Below are 17,713 nucleotides of genomic sequence, written 5' to 3'. Positions count from 1 at the left end.
TACTAAAGAAGTTTTCTAAACCTCAACCAAAAGTGCGGTCAACAACCACAAAACATAATTCATTTTGTATAATTAAACAATATATGTTAGTAAGGCAATGTTGCCCAAAGTTCTCATTAAGCGTTGGAGGATTATTTACTGGTTGGATCATGTAACATGGATGGGTAGAGCTGGATGCGTCAAAGAAATTGATATTCTAGCCTAGTAGGGGAGGAATAATGATATATTGGTGAGTTGATTTTGTATGTGTGTCCATGAGCTAGAAAACTATAATTTGTCGTCAATCTAAGGGTAAGTGTACCTTCTGTGTTCGTGCCAAAATTAGTTAAAAGCTTCATGTAAAGGTTGAAGTATTAAATCAATCTAGGATTCCTTCATTCAATGAATACGATCTTCCAAGGATGGGCTCGATGCACCCTCACTAACGTATAATGCTTATTTGGTAGAGAAAAAATTAAGCCTTGACATACTTAGTTAAGAGATTGTTTCGTACAATGATAAGTTTTGCAGTGAGAGGTTCTGTTATTGTGAGAATTATGAATATTTGTCATAAAATAAATATTCATAGAGATTGCAAAGAGAAGATTATTTTTCTCAGAGGAGACAAGTTTATTGTATGCTACAAAATTCTTCACAATAAAGAAAAGTAATAAGTCATAGTTTAATAAGAAAATTCAGTTCAAATTTTTATGTTGAAGATTTGAAAAGAAAATAATAATAATAAAAATACATGTCTACCCCAATCAAAATAGTTCATTATATAGTTGAAGTTATAAAATCTCACTGAGGTTCTAAGTTGGAGCATACACGATTATAAAATTATGAATATTTATTTGATATATTGTTATCCCAGATGGTGTATGATGACAATGTCAATAAATGACAAAATTTTGACAATTACACCGTTCAACTATCAATCAAACTATAATAGTCATACGTCAATAGTTGAGCTACAACAACCGCCTGTGGTGGTCAGTGACACTGCTGGTCATCGTCTTTCAGTTCTTTTTAACGAGTTCATACTTAGCTCTCAACTCTCATATTGCTATTTACATATTGAAAATGTCGTCTTCGTTTTGGTGTTCAGGAAGTGATACTCTAATAAATTTTGCTAAAATCTTAAAATACTCTTTCAAATACTCGTATTGATTCATTTGACCATATATCATTATTTCAATATCTAAATAATTAGTGGAGTACTCCATGGGGGCTCAACCTAAGATTTTACTAGACTTGTCGCTATTGATTTAAAAAATATTTTTTAAATTTTAAATTCGATTTCCGTATATAGAAAGTCAATATAGTTCAAAATTTAAAATATAAATAAATAAATAAAATACTAGAAGTAGTTGTACGTAGTGCTCTTACCATGTAGAATTTTCATGCCGTACCTACTTTTGTTTTTATGCGGACTATCAGCTTTGCAGCGGTGTCCGCAGAAAACTTTCTATGAAGTCATTTTCACCTAAGTGGCTCCCACGCGTGCAGGGTGAGCTATATAAACGAGCGTGGTGGTTACGCCATTGAGGGAGCTGCCGGAGCTCACATCGACGGCGCATGTCGAGCTCATCGTTTCCATATCCTGTAAATCTCTCGCTCGCTCTCTGTAGCCTTCCTCGTCCCCTTTCTCTTACACTCCGTCGCAGGAGGAGTTTCCCCGGCGGCGCAACTAGGATAATGGCGTCTTTAGAAGAGAAGAACCGTATAGCGAGAGTTGCATCGTCGATCCGCGTGATCCCAAACTTTCCCAAGCCAGGTAATTACATTTCTGAGTGGATTGTGAAGGTTTTGGTTTGGGTGGTTTGATTTCGGTTTTGATGAGTGTTTTTTGGTTGGGATGTAGGGGTTATGTTTCATGATATCACGACACTGCTGCTTGATCCCAAGGCGTTTCGGGATGCTGTGGACTTGTTCGTGGAGAGGTATAGGGATCAGCGGATTTCTGTTGTCGCGGGTAATTTTTTTGATTTGTTGCTGATGAATTTCTTCTTTTACTGTTCTTTTTTTGAGATTTCGTTTAGGCTTGAACGATGATGCTTTGCTGGGGTATGATTTAAGAGTTACTTTGCTTTTGAGGGGTGGGATTGAAGATCATGGTAAATGTTGTTTTAGGACATTTTAGCGAATTTTACGAACATTCATGCACCATATATGAATGGCCGTGTATACAGGACCTCTTGGTTGAAAACCTAAACTCTCAACCAGTAGCCTCGGGTTGCTTGTCTCGGTTAAATCAATCAAATCATTTTGCTAGCACGAACCAAGTTAAGAAGCTGGGAAGCCTTGAATTTGTTCTCTAAAAGCTTTAACTTGCCAAAAGAGGCATTCTTATAAAGTTGCCAATCAACTTTCCCTTGAGTATGTTAGAGTTGCCCGAAACTTGAAGTAGTCTAAATGAAGAGAACTAATCAAGAGAATTTAGCAATTGAATTCACTAAATCCTCCAAAGTTGCTTGCCCTCAAAATGAACTCACCAAGATAACTAAATAGAGAATTCACCAGAGCACATGCTTTCTCAAGAACTCATCCTTAACTTGGAAACTCATCAAGAGTTGCCCAAGTACTTTGAAACTTTCAGCCAACATGTTTTTGATATATTTTTATAGCAATCATAGTTAAGTTTTGTTATATAAATTTTTTTTTTGTATTACTCAAATGTATCCATTATTGCAGATCTGAACTTTAACATAAAACTATAAATAGGGGGTTAAAGGATGAGCTCAACACTTTCTTTCATATTCTGATTTACTCGTCACATAAATTATATATTCTAGATAGAGAAGCTTCTCTCCACTTTTTGCTTTTTCAATTTTTTTTTTCTTTAGGTTGGATATGCTTTTGTTTGGAGGGGTTTTGGTTTCATTCACAAAATATATTTGAATCCAACATTTTCTAAGAGGTCGTGTACCTGGATGATGCTTAGGATAATATAATAAGCCATGAAGTGTATGAAGCAAAGAGGTGCATGTGTAGAGAAACAAAATTTTGTAACTATCTACCAAGTTAAGCAAATTGAAGATCATCTACTAAGAATGAGTCAATAAATTTCAGAGCATTTCCAGAAAACTGCTCATTATATCCATTTTCTCTAAGAACACAACTCAATCATCTTTTGGCATCATTGAAAATCTTATAGTTTCTATATTCCTACTTCGAAGTCCATTGGTCGAATTTTGTAACTTCAACAAAGAAAGAACAACATTATCTCATCATCCCTAAGAAACTCTTTATTTGGCCCAATAGTTCCTTTTTTGTTCAAGTCATAGAAAGTCAACCTCCATCAAATTTCATGATGTTGATTTTCAAAGCAAAGCTTGTTGAGGCAAGGTAGACTCAACCAACCATGTTTTCCAGTTCAAACAATCTTCTCGCTATCAGTGGCATGATAAAATGCCCACTCTTGAAGAACTCAAGTTCGCAATATCATAGTGGTTCTTGTGACTTTCTCGTGGGAACATAAATTTCTCCTTAGAATTTACACAACTTTATTTTACATGATTTCTAGTGTGAAAGTTTTCTAAAGAGCTTATAGGCTCTATCTAAACTTGAGGTAAGAGCCAAACAAGTCCCTTCATCACTTCATTACTTAATTTGAGCATGAGATGTTGCACTCATTTAGTGCCTTAGAAGTGGTTTAGATATTCGTTGTGTTTTTGACATGAGAAATCATTGGATAAGTTATTAGAACTCACTAATATCCATATTAATGTGAAAGAATACAATAATTCTAAGGCTTCAACCTTAAAGAATTGTTATTTTGAAGCAAATTAAGATTTGCAGCATAATCAACATAATTGGCCAAACAAGCATGATGGCGATTGTAACACAACCAAGAGGACTCACCAAAGTGACTAGCACCAACATCAGCAATCGGATCACCTTCAAAATAAGTCTTTCTTGTTATAATGTTCATCCCAAACTTCTTAGTTGGCAACCATGTCTTAGTTTATGAGTGGACTTCTCTGACACTTGAGCACCAAAATCATAAGACCAACGTGAAATGTCCCAGTATCAATCAACCAACAAATTATGTACAATGATAGAAGTTTTATTGCATAGAGATTCCAAGTTTTCCTGTCGATAATCAAGGCTGAACAATCGTGGAAAGCATTCTTTCTAATATTCCCGGCTTCCGAAATACTTACATAAGTGTCAAATCATACCTAATCCTCTTGGATCTCAAGATTGCACTCCTATTTTAAAGTAAGGAGAAGTATATAAATGTTTTACATAGCCAAGCATGTTATCTCTAACTTTAATGCATATTTTTGCATCTTCTTATCATGAATGCAATATTCAAAGAACTTATTTCATTAGAAATCTTTTCTTTTATAATGTATTCTATGATTAGCAAAACTCTTGAAATATTTTATGAGGATCTTTTATCAACAATTGCCCGGTATTCCCTTGATCGTTTAGATTTGATAAGTTTCATTCTTGCTATAATAATGTTATTCCTAATTCCTCTTCAAGTTTCTTGGTAATATTGAGAAGCTATCATGAAGTTTTTACTCATCTTTTAGCCTAGCATTTTTTTTCAAAATAAGCATGTTTGAGTAGAAGCTAGATATCAACGATCTCTATTTAGTCCTATTCTACCTCTTCTCTAACATCAATTTTTTTTCCATGAGAACATGTCTTTTAAAGAAACCTATGTATGCTGTGAACATTTAGCTGAAATTAATCACAAAGGAAAAGAAAGTTGCCCTTTCTTCAAAGCTAAATACAAAATATTGCCTTAACCTCAATTTCCATTTCATCAATAATTAAAAATTTAAAAACCTTGATAAATATGCCGATGCGCTTCTCATCATCGATCAATCTATTTGGCTTTCTTCCTAGCAATTCAATTCTCATAGCTAATCTACTCATATTGCTCTAGTACTTGCTATGACTTATTTGGCCACCACAATGATTTCATTATCTTATCCATGGAATTACTCAGGGAAAACTATCACCATTTGAATATGGTTGGATTATAAGTGTACGTGTCATTTTTTATATAACCTTGCTCGACTTCTCTCAGGTGGCACGTGTTCTCTCATTTCATTTTTTTCCCTCCATTTGTTTAGCACTCATAATTTTTTTTCTTTTCTGCGTGATTAGTACTTATCATCTATTATGCATAATAGTTGTTTGGAACTTTGTAGTTTGACATTCATCAGAAAAAAAAACAATAATCTACACTAAGCTATTATATGGTGAAAACAAGACTAAAAGGTTAAAAGAAAGAATATTTAATCTTATTCGATACTTATCTTTCTAATCAAAAGTTGACTAGCCAAGATTATTGATAAAAGAAAAATCTACACTATACTTCCTTTCAATGTGACAAGTCATGATGGAAGAGTCCATCCGTGACATCAACTTCCCAAAATGTCTATCAAGCATATGTAACCTAATCTTAGCACATCCACCACAAACCTTAAGTGGCCTGAGTATGTTGTAAGCTGACATTGTTCTTTTATCTTAACACATCCACCACAAAAATATTTGTGTTCATATAAATGAGTTTTTTTTAAATATGTCAAAATTTGAATAATTTCAAGTCTTATAAATTTCAGGAATGTTTTCTAAATCAAATGTGAAATGCAACACTTGGAGATCTATGAAAGTAATTTAGAATTTGCATGAGTTAAATCTTGGATACACTCAATAAATGAGCTATTCATGATTTCAAATTGTTGCACATGCCCATTTAGGGAACAAATTGTCTATCAAACACATATTTTAAATTAGCATTTAAGTCACTCAAAAAATGCAAAATGCTTATAAGTGTATTAACGTATAAAGTTAAGAGTCATATGCTCTAACCAAAATACTTAATGTTTAAATACGAGGTTCGAGAATGTTGCTCGTGCTAATCGGGTCGCCTTGTTTATAGGATAAGGTTGTAAGCTCTACCTCACTAGTCTGATCATTATTTTAGCAAAGACTGGAGTTGATGAGTCTAGTAGTTTTAAAATAAACGTCCAAATCCTGAAATAAGAATTCACAAGTCCAAATCACCAAATTAGTCTGATCATCCTTGTAAGAATAAGAGTCGACGGGACTTATAACTTAAAAGTCTAAACTTATTAAATTAATTACCCTTTCAAATATAAATATTTTAAATGTTGAAACCCTTAATGATGGCCGCGTTGATTGAATATGTCAACCTGATGGATCAATCTTATAAATTAAGATTTTTAAAGTAATCAATTAAAATGTTCAATAAAAATAAATCACTTAAAAGGCTTAAAACAAATCTCATCCACCACCTGCAACAGTTTGTCAAGTGTGACAAATTCTTGACTAATTTCAACTCTTAAAGAGCGAATGTCATATCAAATGTATCAATATATTCACAATTAAAGTAATTGCTTGTCAATAAGGATATGACCCGAGTCTTCTGTCCACATGTTTCTGTTGCCAAATGACACCACAAAATAACGGCTATGATCAGAGCCCTCTGATCGGGGGGTTGCTGCCAATGACAATTTTATATTACAGTCACGACCGCAACCCATATGTTCCCCCAACGGCTTTCTACCCTTTGACTTGTGAATCATTATGGTACAATTGATTGACACAAATTCTTCCGTTAGTTAAGGTTGACTTAAATTTGCCCTTTTAGATAAATATCAACTCCAGATCTATAAGGATCTCTTGGACGACACAACCAATTGCTACTGACAAGAATCCTTCTGTCGGGTTGTGTTGACTACCTCCTCTGATTAAGTAGACTAGAAACCATGACGGTCTGGGATGACGGAAGCATGAGATATTGATCGAGTTTCATCTTCATTCCCCCACAACCCTCTTTAAGCTTTAAGTAATAAATTTTATAATTTAAAATTTTAAGTATGTTGCTATTATATATTGAATATTCAATTCGTAAGGATTAGTCTTAATCGACAGTGCTCTCCCATTCTCGGGAAGGGTAATTAACTATGGGGCTTGTTTCTATGGGAAACCTTGAACCCCAGATCAAAAAGTCATCTCAAAATGAGAGAGAAATCTTTGGGTAATGCCTTAGCTACAACGCCTATGGGAAACCTTAAACCCCATATCAAAAAGTCATCGCAAAATGAGGGAGAAATCTCTAGGTAGTGTCTTATCTGCAATCCAACATGCCTTCTAAAAAACTCTCTGAAACTCTCTCAGTTAATAAAAAATAAAATAAAACGCAGAGAGTCTCTCGAGGAGCGGTCCTGAATTTTTGGAGCCCACATTGGAGAACTCCAATGGCAGACAAGATTACAGTCTCCTTAGATGTTTGGTCATATCTGATGACTCAGTTAGGAGAGTAGATGTTTTAGATTTGACTTATGTTAACAAAGGTAGAGGTAGACTTAAAAAGACTTCGGCATATTGTGTAATAAATGATCTTAGTTTGTTAGAATTAAATGAAACTATAACACTTAATAGGACACTATGGAGAAAAAGGATTCATGTAAGCAACCCCTTTTAGTGGGATAAATGCTTGTTATTTTATTTCTTTTATTCTCATGTGCTCGGTTGGATGTTGATCCCTTAGAGTGCGATGTAAGCTTGACAAACAAGGTCCATTGGAAATCATCCACTTGTATTGGTATCAGAGCTAGATTTTGTTTTTGCTGATTCTTACATTGTTCCCCTTAATCAACATTGTAATTTGATTGTAGTTTTTTCTGGCATGATTGATTTTAGAAAAATTATTTACTAGTTTTCTAATTTGCATATGAATTCCAATTGAATTATGTTTTTTGGTGGCTTCAAATTTATCGAAGAATTTCTTTATTTCAAAAAACTATTTAAATTTCAGTTGGTGGTGGATTTTTTTTTTACCTTGAAGAAAACAAATGTTTGTTTTAATTAGTGGTTTTTTGCAACCGCAAATTTCAATATAATTGTGTGATTTATATTAATTAGGTCATTTAGTTGTATTAGAAACTCTAGAACTTATAGTGTCAAGTAGTTTATTGCTCTAAATTCCTCATAATTGCACAGTGAATAGTGCTGTGTGTCATCCATTTAGTGCAACTTTTCCGCATTGTGATTATAGGACGTGTGCAGGTGTTGAAGCAAGAGGCTTTATCTTTGGCCCGCCAATTGCGCTGGCTATTGGAGCAAAGTTTGTACCTTTGAGAAAACCAAAGAAGTTACCAGGTAAAAGCTTCACTCTTTTAATTTTATTTGTTAGGAGCATTATAGAATTTATATATATATATATGGATGTACGGTAAGGGAAGTATTTCACTATAAATTTCTCATTTTTTCTTTGAAGTGCCCCTGCGCTTTTGCTAAGTCGAGTTCATTTATGTGCTTTGTTGAAACAGTTTTTACCTATACCTTAACTAGTATGAGTAGTGATACAGGAACTAGTAGGGAAAACAGTAGAAACACAAAAGAAAACTTTTATGAATAGGGAAATAGGGTTACAATACAATGCAACAGAAAATATCAACGCAAGCACTAATGACGCAAGCAAACACCTCTGAGGTTGTATTCCAAAGGCGTGGAGATCTGCTAGGTGTAGCAGGATAGTTGGTAGGAGTATTTACTGCAAACACCAGAAAACAGCCACATTACAGTAGAAACACAAAATAGTATTTTCGCCTCCCAAACTGCTGTCCGCCTCCCAAACTGCTGTCCGCCTGCCAACCCTTCTCCTTTCTGTCTTCATCGCGAGGACAGCCCACGCATTGCCTTTCCGCGATTCCAGCCCTCCTTATTGCTGCCATGGCTGACCCAGCCATCCCAACACCCTCCTGCAATCCCCCATTTGCTGTTCAGCCAGCCCCACCCAATTCCAGCTTGCTGCCGCCCCTCCACTGCTTCCAGCTTGCTGCCCTGCCACCCAACCACCTTCCCCTCACTGCCGTTAAGCCTCTCTGCTCCTTTTCCACTACCTCGACATGTAGTCCACCTCCGTCGATTCTCTCCCTAGGGGGACTTTTATATTTGTGTCGTCATTTTCGTATTTCAAGAGTCTTTGTTTGTAATCACTTTTGAGTTTCAACAACATTATTTAGATATCTAATAGTTTGGGTTGACACCGGTATCGTGGTGTCATCTATTTTATGAATGTTTGAATGATTTTGACGGTGGTTGATCTTATTCAAGTTTAATTATTGCTGCTTCATATTTTTGGACATTCGTCCTTCAAACATCTACTTGATTCAACTATTGAAACAGTAACGGATGTCAACAAAGAGGTTGCTTTGCCTTTCTTTATGGATTACATAAAATTTCAACCTTGATGCAGTTTTGGATCTGCTATTTGCCATAGCAATGAAGCAAGACTTGTTTGGTGGTGTTTAAATTATTTGATTTTTTTATTTACTTTTCAATCTTTATTCTATTTTCCCTTTATCTTATACATTAGAGTTTTCAATGATTCACTATAGTTTGATCGCCACATTTAAATAAAATTTAGATATGCTCATTCAAAAATCATGTCACAAAATTTAAAGAAATCCTTCTGTTTTTCCGAAACTTACTGTTTTGAAATTTTGATGGAGAGCTTCTAGTTTTGGTTCATCTTATATGAACCAACATGGAACTAGTCTTATTTTACTAAAGACGTCCATTCTTCTAAATTCAGGGCTCTTAATGATGTGGAAAATTAACCTAATTTTTTATCATTTTCATGTTTTTCACAGGTGAAGTCATTTCAGAGGAGTACTTACTTGAATATGGCACAGATAAAATCGAGATGCATGTCGGTGCCGTTCAGCCTGATGATCGGGCTGTTGTAATTGATGATCTTATTGCAACCGGAGGGACCTTATGTGCTGCAATCAAGCTACTTGGTACTGTACCCATCTTCATTCTGAGATGCATTAATATTGGGGCATTTACATACATGCCACCCAATTTCTATGGTTTTATATATCTAACACCTAAACTTTACTTTTTTTACATTAATACCACCCAAATATTTCATGTCACATAAAAACAGCACCATTTTAACTTATAAAATGTTAAATGCACCTTTTAATGGATAGGTAAGGTGGCATGCATGTAAAATTGAAGTTTTGGTGTTAGATATGTAAATACATAGGAATTGAGTGGTACGTATGTAAATCTTCCTTAATATTTTCAATATCATGCTAATCAGCATCTGCATTTTTTGGGCGAAAGCAGTCTGTGGTATCTAATTTATACAAATGACCTTTTTTAGCCTAGTAAAAATTATATTCTGGATGTCTTTGGTGTCTAGGTAAGGTGGCATGCATGTAAAATTGAAGTTTTGGTGGTAGATATGTAAATACATAGGAATTGAGTGGTACGTATGTAAATCTTCCTTAATATTTTCAATATCATGCTAAGCAGCATCTGCATTTTTTGGGCGAAAGCACTCTTTGGTGTCTAATTTATACAAATGACCTTTTTTAGCCTAGTAAAAAATTATATTCTGGATGTCTGTTGCGGTGTGAAAAATTTTCAAAATAATGTAGGACAATTATATTGACCATATGCTTATTAAAAATCATTTACTGATAATTCTAGCCCATGTGGTAATTAGCTTTGCAACTGTAGATGTGTAAATGAAACTTATAAATATACACGATCATGATGAAATACAATTGTAACTGTAGTGCTTTCTTGTTATTTGCAAGTAGATGTACTTGTGGAAATTTGGCGTGCAAGTCTTTCATATTATGCATTTTTATGCGTTGCCGGTGCCTTTCTATACTTCAATTTTTTTCTTCTACAATTCCACCGGCAGGACAGACATAATATTTATTTTATGGCCATTAACTTGAAGAAATAAAACTGTGTTGGACTATGTTTCCAACACGTTCGTTTCTTGCAAAAAGATTTTTCCCTTTGAATTTGACCTCTAGCTTGATCCTTTTTTCTCTCAAGCTTTGCCAAATGCCAATTTTCTAAGGGCTTGTTCACTTTTATTTTTTTATTTTTGCTTTTATTTTAAAAACTTTTTTGTTTAATGCATTTTTAACATATATATATATGAAAAACAAATTAACTTATTTTTTAAAATATTTTAAGTATTTAAAAATTGTCGTGTATTTTTAAAAGTAACTCAACATATTGTAAAATATCAACTATGTTTTAGTCAAACAAAAATAGGAACAAGATAATATAACAATAAAAAATTAAAAATTAGAAGTGATCCCAATCGACCCCTAAATTTATGATTTTTTCATGTGTGTTTTCTATAAATTGATTCATCTAATTTAAAATTTACTTTATAGAGATTTAATTAAGCTGTGTAGCAATTCTGGAGTGCATAACCATATGTATCTGTATATGATATTTAGGACATTTAATTTTCACACCTTTTCCAGAATTCCATTGATTGTCATTTATTAAAATAGTTATCCATGCGGACTTGTAATGATTTTCTTTGCCACTAAAAGATTTTCTTCATCTGTCTCTATGATGTATTAAATCTTTCGGGTCTTGGAATTCTATACAAATGAAATGAAACAAATTATTAGTTAAATTTCACTATGTAAATACTATCTGTTTACATTATACAAAAGATTATTTCCAGATGATAATTTAAAGATGGATTGAATAAAAAAATTCTGTGAGAAATTTCTAAAAATAAATTTTCACCATTGAAAATTTTCCAGCAATTATAAGACCCAACCAAAATTAAGCTTAAATTAAATAGGAAAAATAAAATACGACAATACAAAATTCAGACCTCTGCTGATATAAAGAATGACCTCCCTAAGAAATTGGTAGTCACACTTGCACCACACTTGAAGAAATCATTATTCAACGAAGCACACATCAGATTAAAGGGTACTAACATTTTTTATTAAGCTCAAGTTTCTTTTACATGCCTTAGATTTTGATACTTAGAAGCATCAATCTATAGAATTGGCTGTCTCATAGTCCATACAATTGAAATTACAAATATATGCTGATTTAAGCAATTACAGCAACAACAACAAGCCTTTATCCAACTAAGTGGAGTCGGCTACATAAATCAATTTTCTTCATTCCGTTTTATTGAGTGTCATATTTTCATTTAATTCTAATAAATTAAGATAATTTTTTGTACAACATGCCGAAGTCTTTTTCGTTATATCTCTACCTTTCTTAACATAAGTCCAATCTAAAACATCTATACTAGTAATTGGGTCATCAGATGGTCGATGTTTAATGTGACCAAATCATCTATGACGACTCTATCTAATTTTTTCTGCCATCGGAGCTATGCCAACCCTGTCACGGATATATTCGTTTTACATTTTATCTCTAAGTGTAAAGCCACTCATCCACCTAAACATTCTCATCTCAGCGACACTTAAATTAGATTTTGGCAATTAGATTCAACAAAATTGCAAATGCTGCTAAATGGGTATGCCTGTTACCACCTCTATAACAACTGAATGCTAAATGAACTGCATAAGCTTTGTGCGCGTTTATCAACAAGACTGACTTCTCTGCCACAGACCCAATAATTAAACAAATCTTAAAATCAGATAAAGTCTAATAGCATCCATACTTAAGAGCATACATCGCTAGAAACCTTGCAGCTTCTATACTTGTTTATTTTATTTTGTTAATATTATTATTATTAATTTTTTTTCATTTTATATCCAGTTGTTGTCCCTCCTAGGCTTTGGACAAGTAGATGTAGTTGCCTTTTTAAGAAAGGTATGGGTAGGGCAAAGTTAGCATGTTTTGAAATAACAAAAACTCAGCTGAAGTTTAATTATCTTGAATGTAGAAGATGAATTTGCAAGCTGAATTTTGTTAGGATTGGCCACTGTTTCCAGTCATGTTAACAAGTTTATTTGGGACTTATGTATTTATATTCTACCATTTTTATTGCGCTCTGCAATTTTGTTTTATTAAGCATTTGGCAATTCTGTGTAATTTATAGAATATTATCTTTTCATATTTGAAGTGCTTAAATGGTAAAGATTGCGGAACCCAAATAGAAGAGATAAGTCTGCTGATAATGATAATGAAATGGTGAAAGCTAATAACTTGAGAAAGATGAGCAGATTTTAGGAATCACATTTCTGCAGTAGTCTGTGGGAAATCTATGTTATTCATAAAATTGATATGAATGTAATGCACAATCCTGTTATTTTTACATAAATAGCACACAATTCTTATGTATTTACAGATCTCCCACCTAAACTTTCATATTTACTCATATAGCACTCAGCTTTGTAATATCACGTAAAAAATGTTACTATTATACCATTTCAAAAAAAAAAGGTACTATCACTTTTAAAAGTGCAATACACCTTTTCATGCATCCATTTAAAGCACCAAAGTGTTATGTACTTAAATATAAAAGTTTAGGTGTGAGATATGTAAATACATAAGAATTGTATGCTCAAATATGTAAATTTACCTTCTTTGGTGCATTTACATCATAGCACACAGTTCTACATAAATTTCTCTTTTTTAATGCACTGTTTATATGGCATTGGTGAAATTTACTCCAATTTGATTGTTCTTCCAGAACGTGTCGGCGCAGAGGTGGTTGAATGTGCTTGCGTCATTGAGCTACCAGAGCTGAAGGTAAGCAATTTACTTCACTTTCTGTACGAAACTCAGTAATCTGAACTTATTTGGGCTGCTGCTTTGTTAGGTTTACGATGCCAACATTGAAGCACTCTAGTACTTTATCTTTTGTAAATTTTATGTTGGTGCTATTTTGGTTTTTTGAAGTTTGATATCTTGTTTTAATAAAAAAAATTAAGTTTGTTAAGACCTTGGCTTTGTAAATCTCCTCAAAATTCCTTCAAAAATTAGGATATAGTTTCACACTTAAAAATTAGTGAAAAGAAAATCTTCATTTTCTAAATTTAATCCATTGTGATTTTTCAAATTACACCAATTTTGAATGTGGATTGAATCCAACCTTCCAAAATGAATCAAACTACTGGGATCCTACAACTCCATCTGTTAAATTATGGGGTAACTTTATATGTTTGGCAGATATCTTCATTTTTGAGGAAGATTTGCATACATAACACTCAATTTCTATGTATTTACATGTAGAACACATAAACTTCAATTTTTACATATATATATATATATATATATATATTAAACTAGATGTTAGATATGAAAATAAATAAGAATTAGGTGGTATGTATGTAAACGCCCCTTTTTTTAATATTCTTTGCCAAGTGTCAGCACAGAATAGTGGCAGGGACAGAACTATAATTTGGAAAATTAGACATCTATTTTGAGGAAGCGACATAAATTGTGACTCAAAAAATAAGAGAAGAAGAGGAAGAAGAAATCTCTATAACAAACATAATTTAACATACAATGTATTTACAGAAAAAATTATGTCCAAATATTCTGACCCATTTTTAAGGAGAGCTTCCAATATTTAACCATGGCATGAAATACATTATTATGTGATTTGAAAATATGACGTGATATGAAACATCTCAAAAACACAAATTGTGTCTTGATAATTTACTATTTTGTTGTAATTTCCCAACAAATATCTTTATGCATTACATTGTTTTGTTAAGTTACTTGGTACTGTGTAAATTTTAATTTGAGGCATTTACATGAGAGTGTGTAAATTGTAGAGTAATTAAGTTGATGTGTCATACTTTAAAATTATGGGAGATGGTAATTGAACATAAGTTAAGACGTATTACAAAGATTTCTCATAATCAGTTTGGATTTATACCGGGCAAGTCTACTATGGAAGCTATAGATTTATTGATAGGTTTGATAGAGAAGTACGAAGAGAATAAGGAGGATTTACATATGATTTTTATTGATTTAGAAAAAGCTTATAATAAGGTTCTAAGAGATATTCTTTGGAGAGTTCTAGAAAGAAAGATGTTGATATGACTCATATTCAAGTCATTAAAGATATGTATACTAGAGTTGTTACTTGTGTTTGAACAGGCGGATTGACCAATTATTTTCCTATTTCAGTTGGATTACATCAGGGACCAACTTTAAGCCTATATATTTTTGCTTTAGTTATAGATGCTCTTACTAAACACTTACAGGAGGATGTACCTTAGTGTAAGCTTTTCGCTGATGATATCCTTCTTGTGGATAAGGCTAGAGAAAAAACTCAGAAAAAACTTGATTTATAGAGGTTTAAATTGAAGTCTAAAGGCCTTCGCTTGAGTAGAACTAAAACTGAATACATGGAATGTAATTTTAGTAGTAGTAGCTCTGGTAACAGGGTTGTAACTATGAGTGATCAAATTATCAAAAGGTGTGAACACTTTAGATATCTCGAGTCTATTCTTCAAAGCTTCAAAGTGATGGTGATATAGATATAGATGGGATGTTATTACTAGATATCAAGTTAGTTGGTTGAAGTGGAGGAATGTTTCGGGCATATTGTGTGATAGAAAAGTGTCGCTTAGATTGAAAGAAATTTTTATAAGATGGTTGTGAGACCTGCAATGCTCTATGGCGCAAAATGTTGGCCTTGAAAAGAGAAGCATAAAATTAAGTGTTGCCAAGATGAGAATGCTTAAGTGGATGAGTGACTTTACACTTAAAGACAAAATGTGAAATGAATATATCCGTCATAGGCATAGGGTTGGTGTAGCTGTCATAGGGTTGGTGTAGCTCCTGTGGCGGACAAACTTAGAAAGAGTCGTCTTAGATGGTTTGGTCGCAATAAACGTCGACCATCTGATGATCCGGTTAGGAACACATCTGTTTTAGATTCTACTTATGTTAAGAATGACAGAGGTAGACGTAGAAAGACTTATGCATATTGTATAAAAAATGATCTAAATTTATTAGAATTAAATATATGTAATTAAGTGGTATGCACGTAAATTCCCCTTATTGTTATAATTGCTGCAGGGTCGGGAGAAATTAGGAGAGAGACCGCTTTTTGTTCTTGTGAACGGAGCTTGACCTGAATCAACTACGGTATGCTAATTCATACACAGCTTCTCACATATCCTCACTGATTGTGATGAAGTGTTCGATTCTAATTTTTGTTTCTTGTTGTATGATTATTATTCCCCGTCTGCATTCCAGATCTTATTATTATTATTATTATTATTATTATTATTATTATTATTACATGCATAAATTTATTTCATTTTATTTTTTAAGCTAATTCTTATTATTTCACTTTAGAAAGCTTTTCATTTAAGAGTTGAATATAAATGATTCATTCATTTATTATTTAGGAAGTTTTACATACATACCACTCAATTCTTATGCAATTGCATAGCTAACACCTTACTAGGGGGTCTAAACAAACCGGACACGAACGAACAGAGCTTGTGTTCGTGTTCGGTTCGTTTTAAATTTAGTTTGTTTGAAATAAGTTTGTTTGAAATGTTTGAAATAAGCTTGTGTTTGAAATTGTTCGTGAAGTCACTGTTCGTGTTCGTTTCTTAACGAACGAGCTAGTTTGACATCTCTAATATTAATGTATAAATAATATATTATATTAGTTATATAAATATATAATATATATTAGTATATTATTAATATAGTACATTAATATATTATTATTATTAATTTATTATATATTATAATTTATAAAATTTATTTTTTTTTTAAATATCAAAATTTTTTAATATATAATTATTTTAAATTATTTTATATTTCTAACAATAATGATTCGAACACGAACGAACGCATCACTGTTCATGTTTGATTCGTTTAACTAACCGAACTAAAAAAATTTGTTCTCGTTCGTCTCATTTACTTATCGAACGAATCAAACACGAGTATTTCGAGTCAAAACAAGTCGAGCATGAATAAACAAATATTTGTTTGTGTTGTTCATGTTTGGTTTGTTAACTTAGCGAACAAGCCGAGCACGAGTTTCTTAACGAGCTGAACACAAGCTATTAGCGAATAGCGAGCCGTTTTGACAGCCCTACATAAGAATTGAGTAGTATGTATACAAAGCTTTCAAAAAATATCTTTTGGACTTGAACTTACATACATGCTAAGCAATTCTTGTGTTTTGTCTCGTCCTAACGCTTAAACTTTCATATTAATATATAACACTCAAAATTGTAACACCACATAAAAGTAGAGGTATTTAGATACATAGAACACAATTCTTATGTATTTACATATCTCAAACCTAAACCTTCATATTTACACATATAGCACTCAAATCCTTAATATCCCAAAATTAGCACTATTATGACTTTTTAAATGTGAAATATATGTTTTCATACACAAAACTTAAAGTATCAAAGTGATATATGTGTAAATATGAAATTTTAAGTGTGAGAATTATGTAAACTTTTTTTAATAAAATATCATTATTATTAACTAATTAAAAGCCAACATGCATTACTGGTACAAATATTGAATTTTCAGTGCTAGATATGTAAATTAATAAGAACTGTATGGTATGTCTGTAAAGAAAAATTATTCCGTGCGGACACCGCATGCAAAGATGCATGCGTTGTCCGATCTCCACCCTTCATCACGGGTTTGGTGGAACCCACTTTCAAATTTTTAAAAAAAAACAAAAAAAAAAAATCTCCCTGAACCCATGATGGACGGTGGAGATCGTACACCACATGCATCTCTGCATGCGGTGTCCGCACGGAATAATTTTTCGCCTGTAAAACTCATTTTAACTAAACATTTAATTTCAATATTCGGAGCCATTTTTCTTCCTTAATTATACAGCAACAGCACAGTTGGAGACAGAGAGACGATCAGTGAGCTTAAAAATCCAATTTGACTTGCTCAAAATTTGTCCTTTTCACCTTTTTCTTTTATTTGACCAACTCTGGTATTATATATATTATATATATAT

The 17,713-nt window shown here is 32.8% G+C and overlaps 1 protein-coding gene across 3 annotated transcripts in view; it reads left to right on the top strand.

The window, feature by feature from the left end:
• The first annotated feature begins 1,491 nt into the window (after positions 1 to 1,491).
• Positions 1,492 to 17,713, top strand: part of LOC110031322 (adenine phosphoribosyltransferase 1-like) — a 17,576-nt gene continuing 1,354 nt past the window's right edge. The window contains exons 1-7 of one of the 3 annotated variants that reach the window (XM_020734469.1): positions 1,492 to 1,584; positions 1,647 to 1,756; positions 1,844 to 1,954; positions 8,038 to 8,130; positions 9,627 to 9,776; positions 13,430 to 13,488; positions 15,775 to 15,998. In XM_020734469.1, the coding sequence (XP_020590128.1) occupies positions 1,678 to 1,756; positions 1,844 to 1,954; positions 8,038 to 8,130; positions 9,627 to 9,776; positions 13,430 to 13,488; positions 15,775 to 15,828 (546 nt within the window). In that variant the 5' untranslated portion in view covers positions 1,492 to 1,584; positions 1,647 to 1,677 and the 3' untranslated portion in view covers positions 15,829 to 15,998. Of the gene's footprint in view, positions 1,757 to 1,843; positions 1,955 to 8,037; positions 8,131 to 9,626; positions 9,777 to 13,429; positions 13,489 to 15,774; positions 15,999 to 17,713 lie in introns of those variants that run through there. The other 2 variants (XM_020734468.1, XM_020734467.1) reach the window with 2 other exon arrangements.

Source organism: Phalaenopsis equestris, unplaced genomic scaffold (genome assembly GCF_001263595.1).
Source record: "Phalaenopsis equestris unplaced genomic scaffold, ASM126359v1 Scaffold000800, whole genome shotgun sequence".
In the NCBI taxonomy this organism is placed as follows: domain Eukaryota; kingdom Viridiplantae; phylum Streptophyta; class Magnoliopsida; order Asparagales; family Orchidaceae; genus Phalaenopsis; species Phalaenopsis equestris.
This window is presented reverse-complemented; position numbering and strand designations above follow the sequence as displayed.